At 30.8% G+C, this 9176-nt stretch overlaps 1 protein-coding gene across 1 annotated transcript; it reads left to right on the plus strand.

Annotated features, from left to right (window-relative positions):
* Positions 1 to 6979: 6979 nt before the first annotated feature.
* Positions 6980 to 7831, plus strand: Tsp_05583 (hypothetical protein). Its single transcript, XM_003371889.1, has 3 exons — positions 6980 to 7037; positions 7173 to 7353; positions 7729 to 7831. The coding sequence occupies exons 1-3, from the start codon at positions 6980 to 6982 to the stop codon at positions 7829 to 7831; spliced, it is 342 nt and encodes a 113-aa protein (XP_003371937.1).
* Positions 7832 to 9176: the final 1345 nt, after the last annotated feature.

Consider the following 9176-nt stretch of genomic DNA (forward strand, 5'->3'; position numbering starts at 1 on the left):
TGTCTGCTGCCTACCTTAATGCATAGCGAATTTGCCCATCGGTAATTGTCTTCCAACGGCAACACTGACTACCAATTTCCGCACATGAGACATTTCTGCTATTGAATCTATCAGATTTCTATTAATTTATCGTTTTTTTTATGATCAATTGAATTGAATTTCTGAAATTATTGCCGTTAAATAATCATTAATTGCTGCAAATCAAATCGTCAGCGTTGTAAATGTTTACTTTGCGAAAAAGTAAACATATCATGGAATACAGTCCTCGTTACCATCTTTCTGATTAATTAAGGTCCTGATTGATACCACATGTGTGGCTACTTGAATTTACTTTCACTAAGTAACAACGATGCAATGCTAATTTGCATAATTAGCATAATGTGTACTCGCCCAAAGTTGGAATTCATTACGAATGCTATGAAATTAAATGAATTCACAATTGATATTAAATTATTGGGCTCGTGCATGGTATTTGTTCGAATCTTTAGCGGAATCCACCAGCATGTACAGTGAAGATTATTCTGAGCATCTGAGCAACTACGGCGAATTGTAAAGTGATTTGATTTTGAATGCAAACAAATGTGTGCAAATTAAAGGTAAATAAATTTTGAATAACCCGCAATCGATGTTTTTTTGAGAAATTTGATAAAGTTACCGGTATGAGCATTTGAAATTTATAGAATAAAAACAATGGGATATTGCACAGAACTAGCTTTCTAATGTGCTAACTTTTGATAATTTTTATCTCTGAATCGTAATAGTTATATAAAAATTCATTGTACAAAATTATAATTTTTGAAAGTTACTGTTGTTTAAATGAAAATCAGGAATAATTCCTATTAAAATCGCTTCCAATTTTCGGGTGAAAATATTGATAGTTTTGATGTAAAAATTACTGAAACCATTCCATTTGCACATTTATTTATCTTATATTTTCCATTTCTTTTTATTTCGACTCCATTAAAATCTTATTACAGTCTCACTTTTTTGAAATATCTCAACAAATACCCAATAAGGAGGTGTCGGTATAATTTTATAATAATTGGCGAATAATTTTTTACCGATATAAATCAATTGCCTTAATTTTTGGAGAAAAAAATTTTTCTTGAAAATTGCAAAATTTCATGGGCTATAGACTTGGTTGTTTTTGCGAAAATCGGCGAAAAATTTGATTTCAAAATTTGGAATTTTTTTGATAGTAATAATTTCATATTGATATAATAAAGTGTTTTCTAGAGTTTCAAACCACAGTTTTCAGTAGTTGTGGAATAAATGGCCTCTAAAGATGGAATATAGTCTCTCTAAATACATGGGTACGGTTCGCACTTTTTTCTGCATATCTCGAGAAAGACGCAACCGGGAACCACCGGTATACGTTTGTTGTACTTTTCTTATCGTTTTCGACCGATTGATGATCATCGATTCCATTTTGGATTCCAAAGTGTTTCCAGAAAATTACAAAATTTCATGAGCTATAGACTTGGTTGTGTATGTGAACATCGGAGAGCGTGCGTTTCTCGAAATTTAGAGATTTTTTGATTTCTAGACATTCACAATGAATACCGATAATGTCATGGAAAGTTCCATTCGAAACTACGCAACAGTTGTGGAATAAATGGGTTCTAAATTTGTCTGCTGCCTACTTTAATGCATAGGGAATTTGCCCATCATTAATTGGCTTCCAATAGCATCGTTGTCCACCAAGTTCTCCCCATGAGACATTTGTGATATCAAATCTATCGGATTTCTACTAATTTATGGCATTTTTACGATCAATTGATTTGAATTTTTGATATTATTGCTGTTTAATAATCATTAATTGCTCCAAATCAAAATGTAAGCGTTGTAAGTGTTTACTTTGCTGAAAAGTAAACATTTCATGGAATACAGTCCCTGTTACTATTTTTCGAATTGATTAAGCTCCTGATTGACACCACAACTATTTGCATTTACTTTCGCAAAGTAAAACGAAGCAATGCTGATTTACATAATTAGTATAATAAGTAGTCGCCCAGGGTGAAAATTCATTACAAATGATATGAAATTAAATAAATTCACAATTGATGTCAAATTATTGGGCACATGCATGGTATTTGTTCGAATCTTTAGAGGAATTCAATAGTATGTACAGTGAAAATTATTCCAAGCATCTCAGAAACCACGGCGAATTGTAATGTGATTTGATTATAAATGCAAACAAATTTTTGCATATTAAAGGTATGTAAATTTTTCATAACCCGTAATCGATGTGTTTTTGAGAAATTTGATAAAATTGCCGATTATAGCATTTGAAATTTATAGAATGAAAAGACTGGCATCTTGCACAAAAATAGCTTTTTTGTGTGATAATTTAGGATAATTCTTAACTCTAAATTGTAATAAGTGAAAAAATTCAGTGAACAAAATTTTTAATTTTGAAAGTTACTGTTGTTTAAATGAAAATCAGGAATAATTCCTATTAAAATAAATTCCTTTTTTTAGTGAAAAAATTGAATGCTCCGATGTAAAAATTACTGAAACCTTTCCATTTGCACATTTATTCATCTTTTGTTTTCCATTTCTTTTTATTTCCACTGCATTTAAATCTTATTTTGGTTACATTTTTTTGATATATCTCAACAAGTACTTAATCAGGAGCTTCCCGGATAATTTTATCATAGTCAGAAAAAAATTCTCTACCGATGTAAATTACTTGACTTAATTTTTGGAGAAAAAAATTTTTCTCGAAAATTGCAAAATTTCATGGGCTATAGACTTGGTTGTTTTTGCGAAAATCGTCAAAAAATTTGTTGTCAAAATTTGGAATTTTTGTTATTGTTATAGTTTTATATTAATAAAAGAAATTATATTCTAGAGTTTCAACTCAAGCTAAACAATAAGGGGTAGATTTCGAGTTTACATCAAAGACATGCCGCTTCACACTTTGATTGGTTGTCAATTTTGCGTAGAACTCTGATTGGGTTTGAATTTCATTGGTTAGACCACGGCTAAATTTCATTAGTTGTTGTTGCGATGAATTTTACTCGCTGTTTTGAACCTAAATTTTACTGGTTGTCCTTGTTATGCATTCTATTTGTCAAATTTTGGTTTTTTTTTAATGGTCACTTTTTCATTCTGAGCTTTACTATTTTTCTTCTGTATTTTTTTTAATAGTGGCAACTAAATTATAAATTCAAAAGCTGACAGAAATTGAAAATTATAATTTTTTAACAAATTTTGCTGTGGTTTCATTTTTGTATATAATTATATTGATAAAACTGTTGTTCAGATCTAAAAAATTCGCTTTACTTAAAGCTAAACTGACTCGGTTATTGCGTGTGCACTTTTGAGAATTTTAAAGACCTTGTTCAATAGTTTGCTTTCTGTTAATTTGCTTCCTAATTTGATGAAGATAAATACAAGTTTAAATTGAATTTTAAAAGTTTTAATTAAAGTATAAGTTTAAATTAAAGTGTAAACTGAATTTAGAAGTTATGGATGCTATTAGTAAGAAAGATCACGTGGATTCACCATTTCACTGAATTTCATTAAATAATTAATTGTAATTAATTTCGCTACATAAACATCACAAAACAGTAAAGCTTTGAATATCAGAAAACCGACCATTAAAGAAAATCACAATTTGACAAATAGCACGCGTTAGAATTCACAACCAGAAAAAAATTTAGGTTTGCGACAACGAATAAAACTCATCGCAACAACAACTGATGAAATTTAGCCGGCATGAAAACCAATGAAATTTAAGGCCAATGAAATGTCGAGCGGCGTGCCTTTGAAGCAAACTCAGGGAGTAGACCAAACAATAATTGTAGAATAAGCGGGCTCTAAATTCGTCTACTGCCTATCTTAATACATGGGGGAAATCGCCAATCTGTGATTCTCTTCGAACGGAAGGAGAGACTTCCAATTTCTGTATATAAAACATTTCTGGAATCTAAGATTTTACAATTCTACTAATTTATCGATTTCTTGCGATCAATTAAATTGAATTTCTCAAATTACAGCTGTTAAGTAATTATTAATTGCTGCGAAACAAAACGTATGCGTTGTAAGTGTTTACTTTGTTATAAAGCAAACATTTCATGGAATGTGGTTCCCGTTACCACCTTTTTTATGTATTAATTTTCTGAATGATACCAAATGTGTGGCTATTTGAATTTAAATTTGCAAAGTAACAGCGATGCAATTTTGATTTGCATAATCAGTACAATATGCAGTCCCCCAAGGTTAAACTTCATTGCAAATGCTAGGAAATTAAATAAATTCACAATTCCTGTAAAACTATTGCGCTCATGCATGGTAGTTCATCAAATCTCTATAGTTATCCGACAGTATGTACAGTTAAGCTTATAACATGGTTGGAAAAACTCTGCCGCATTGTAAAAGAATAGAATTACAAGTGCAATCAATTTTGTGCTAATTAAAGGTATGTAAATTTTTAATAAACCGCAATCGATGATTTTTTGAGAAATTTGATAAAGCATACGGTTTGAGCATTTGAAATTTATAGAATTAAAAGTCTGACATATTGCACGAATATAGCTTTCTAATGTGATATTGATGAAAAATTCTTATCTCTGAATTGTAATAAGTGATAAAAATTCAGTGCACAAAATTTTTAATTTTGAATGATACTGATGTTTACTGAAAATTAGGAATAATTCTTATTAAAATAAATTCATTTTTTCGGTGAAAACATTGAAAGTTCCGATGTAAAAATAATAAAACCCTTCCATTTGCACATTTATTCATCTTTTGTTTTCCATTTCTCTTTATTTCCACTGCGTTAAAATCTTATTTTGGTTACATTTTTTAAACATATCTCAACAAATACGCAATCAGTTGAGGTCAGGATAATTTTACAATAGTCAACGAATAATTCTCTACCAATATAAATAAATTGCATTAATTTTTGGAGAAAAAAATTTTTTTCAAAAATTGCACAATTTCATGGGCTATAGACTTGGTTGTTTTTGTGAAAATCGGCGAAAAATTTGTTTTCAAAATTTGGAATTTTTTTGATTGTTATACTTTCATATTGTTAAAAGAAATTATACTCTAGAGTCTAGACTTTCAACTCAAGCTAAACAATTGTGGAAAAAATTGGCTCTAAATTTGTCTACTCCCTATCTAAATACATGCTGAATTCACTCATCAGTAATTCTCTTCCAATGGAAGAATTTCTGTATATGAAACATTTCTGGCTCCAACTTTTTACAATTCTACTAATTTATCGTTTATTTACGATCAATGAAATTGAATTTCTCAAATTATAGGTGTTAAATAATTATTTATTGCTGAGAATCAAAACTTATTCGTTGTAAGTGTTTACTTTGCTATAAAGCAAACATTTCATGGAATGTGGTTCCCGTTACCACCTTTTTTATATATTAAATTTCTGAATGATACCAAATGTGTGGCTACTTGAATTTAAATCCACAAAGTAATAACGATGCAATGGTGATTTGCATAATCAGTGCAATATATACTCCCGCAAGGTTAAACATTATTGCAAATGCTAGGAACTTAAATAAATTCACATTTCATGCAAAACTATTGGGCGCATGCATGGTGGTTCTTCGAATCTTAATAGATATCTTCGAATCTTCATAGTATGTACAGTTAAACTTATTACATGGTTGTCAAAAACTTTGCCGCATTGTAAAAGAATATAACGATAGCTGCAATCAATTTTGTGCTAATTAAAGGTATGTAAATTTTTAATAACCTGCAATCGATGACTTTTCGAGAAATTTGATAAAGCTTACGGTTTGAGCATTTGAAATTTATGGAATAAAAGGACTCGCACATTGTACGAAAATAGCTTGCTAATGTGATAATTTTGAAAAATTCTTTTCTGTAAATTATACTCAGTCAAAAAATTCAGTGAACAAAGTTTACTTAATTTTGTAAGTTACTGCTGTATAAATGAAAAAGAGGAATAATTTTTATTAAAATAAGTGCCTTCTTTCAGAAGAAAATATTGATAGTTCCGTTGTAAAAATTAGTGGAACCATTTGGTATGCAAATTGATTAGACTTTTATTTTTCATTCTATTTTATTTCGACTCGCTTAAAATATTATTTCATTTTCACTTTTTTAAACATATCTCAACAAATACACTATCAGTTGAGTGCCGGATAATTTTATAATAGTTAGCAACTGAATCTTCACCGATATAAATCAATTGCATTAATTTTTGGAGAAAAATATTTTTCTCGAAAATTGCAAAATTTCATGGGCTATAGACTTGGTTGTTTTAGCGAAAATCGGCTAAAAATTTGTTTTCAAAATTTGGAATTTTTTTCATTGTTATAGTTTCATATTAATGAAAGAACGTGTCTTTTATAATTTCAACTGAAGCTACTTAGTAGTTGTGGAATAAAAGACCTCTAAATTTGACATGTTGCCTATCTTAATACAGAGGTATTCTTCCCACTTTTTTCCTGACATCTCGACAACTGCACATCAGTGAACAGCCAGAGTACGTTTGTTGTACTCCGTTATTTGTTCCGATGGATTGCTGTCTAAAAAGTTAATTTTTGGAAGAAAAGTTTTTCAGAAAATCTGAACAATTTTATAATCTATAAACTTGGTTGTATTTTCGAAAATCAGCAAAAATTTTTTTTTAATGCAAACTTTTTTTCATTGTTATAGTTTTGTATTAATAAAAAGATAGTGTTTAGGATATTTTTTTCCGGAAGCTGCCTGATTCGATTCAGGATGCTGTAAGCGATGAAGAAAAGGCAGGAAGAAATTTTTTTTGAAGAAGATGCTCTTTGCTCTGATTATTCAAGCATTTGCGATAAACCTACACAAAATCATTTTCCTTGCATACTTATTTACAATAGATGTTTTACTTATTTTCTTTTTCTTCCCACTTATATCGCATTTTCCTGCCTTCGCTATTTTGCGAAAAATATCCACGTTCAACAAAACATTTCAACGTTTTGTGAGTGGTCGATGGTGAGAGCAATGAATGACATTGTTATGGATATTTTCAAAGCACACTGCACAGTGCGTTTGGTACTGCAATGGTATAAATTGCCTGTTAAGTTAGCGCATTGCGCCTAACTTAATATATAGGAAAGTTGCCAATCTGTAATTTCCTCAAAACGCTACTAGCATACGGGATTTTTAACAAATGTTGCATTTTTGGCATTTGATTTAAGTATGCATCCAAATTGAACAACAACGATTATTACCCGATCGTTTCCTTACACTTTCAGATTTTCACCACTCACGCAATCGCTTCAACAAGCGCAGAACGAAGCTTCACTGCAGTGAAATATCTAGAAAGCTGTTTCCTGAATACAATGACAGAATTTCGACTGAACGGACTTGCAGTAATGTGTACATTCTTATTAATTTTTCCATTGATATTGACTTGTCAATATAAAAGTTCAGTTTGAAACGGAATCGAAACGTGTCGTTCATTTGAAATGCAATTAAAATTATTAATAAATTATTAAAATTATTATTAAAGTGATTGAGATTCTAATTTTGTTTAAATTAAAAAACGACACTATTTTGTTCCTTGACAGACAGTCATGTCTAATAATACATGTACATGATAAATGTTTTCTATACTTCATCCGCCACTCTTTATAAATAAATACCCTCTTTATATTTCACATTAAATGAAAGAATATAGTTTCTTTTCGCAAAATTGTAAATATGGACTTTCAGTTTCATTTCTACTATATAATTAATTTTCTGCTGGTGAAGTAGGGCTCGACCGCACACGATTTCACAAGACAAGACATTCTATTTTGCGGCATCTTCAGCATCAGTTAATACTACTGATCGTGCAATTTCAAGCACATTCTGACTTTTATGAGAGTACCAGTGACGTAAAAATCAGGAAATCAAAGTAAGCTGCTAAGAGCAACATTTCCTGCTGCAATTTCATAAGAAATCGACTGACCGAGGCTCTGAGGGATGAGATGGTAGGAATGGTGGGTGTATGACGGAGTTGGGACCTGAAATGGAAGTTCGAGGAGGGGAAGATGACGAAGAGGTTTTCAGTGTAAGAGTGCGATTTATATAGGGATCAATCAAGCAAACTGGACGAACAAGGCGCGTCATAGAGACAGCCAGTTTGACGTTTGACAGAGAAACTTGCATATGAAAAAGTAGGGAACCTTTGATGGGAAAATGGGTGCAAGACTGGGAAACCGTGTAAGGAAAGTGCATATGTGGCGACTACTTCAAAATTGTATCTGCTAATCAGGTTAACCTTTTTGTTGAGTTGACGCGGGAATATGAAACTTGACGAAAAATCAATAGACGTCTCGTTGTGCGCAAACAAGCACAAAAGGCAAAAATCACTAACGACATTAAAATAAATCTGGAATTCAGACATGAATTGCCAAGTAGTGAATTAAAAGTATATGGAAATCTGCAGGTATTAATCTAACTGATAATGGCCGGTTTGACTGCAGCACAGCTTCAACGTTGTCAGTGAAATAAATAAAAGTCGCATTTCACATAAATGATGTATTTCCAGCAGACAGTTTGATCTTACATGAGAACATGAAAAACGCAAAAATTGAAAATAAAAAAGATAAAATGAAGAAAAGTAAAAAAATTTTAAAGTACTAAGTTAATATATATTTCAAAAATTAAATCACAGAAAAATAATTAATAATTGAAGATACAGTAAGATACATTATTTAATTCGCCAAATTAATGATAAGAAGGTTACTAAGCAATACACATGTTAGTTATTATTTCATTATGGTGCTGTTCGATAAACGGTGGCGATGCGTAACCAAAGTGAACAAGGTAAGATGATGCTACATTCAGGTGAAAATTTAATACTGAAACTTATTTTCCTGATGTTTTGCTATGAATGCAAATATATTTAAGTATTTAAGCACTTTTCAATTTGAAGATGTTTAAAACTTGCAATACTTTTACAGCACAATTCTCAATTACATATAGTTGAACATTGAAGGTTTTGAACAAATCCATATTTCAATTTGCTATTTCAGGTAATCATCTAGATTTAATTGGAGAAGAAGATAAAATTTTGCAATTTACACTTGCCTTATGGCATTCAATTTCATTCTCAACTTATCAGGTCCGAATCATCGCTAAGCGTATAGTGTTATCTTATTTGACCAGACAGAGAAACACCGTTTTTCTACGCACAAATCGGTTTACATTTCATT

This window comes from Trichinella spiralis (genome assembly GCF_000181795.1).
Source record: "Trichinella spiralis strain ISS 195 chromosome Unknown Scfld9, whole genome shotgun sequence".
In the NCBI taxonomy this organism is placed as follows: Eukaryota; Metazoa; Nematoda; class Enoplea; order Trichinellida; family Trichinellidae; genus Trichinella; species Trichinella spiralis.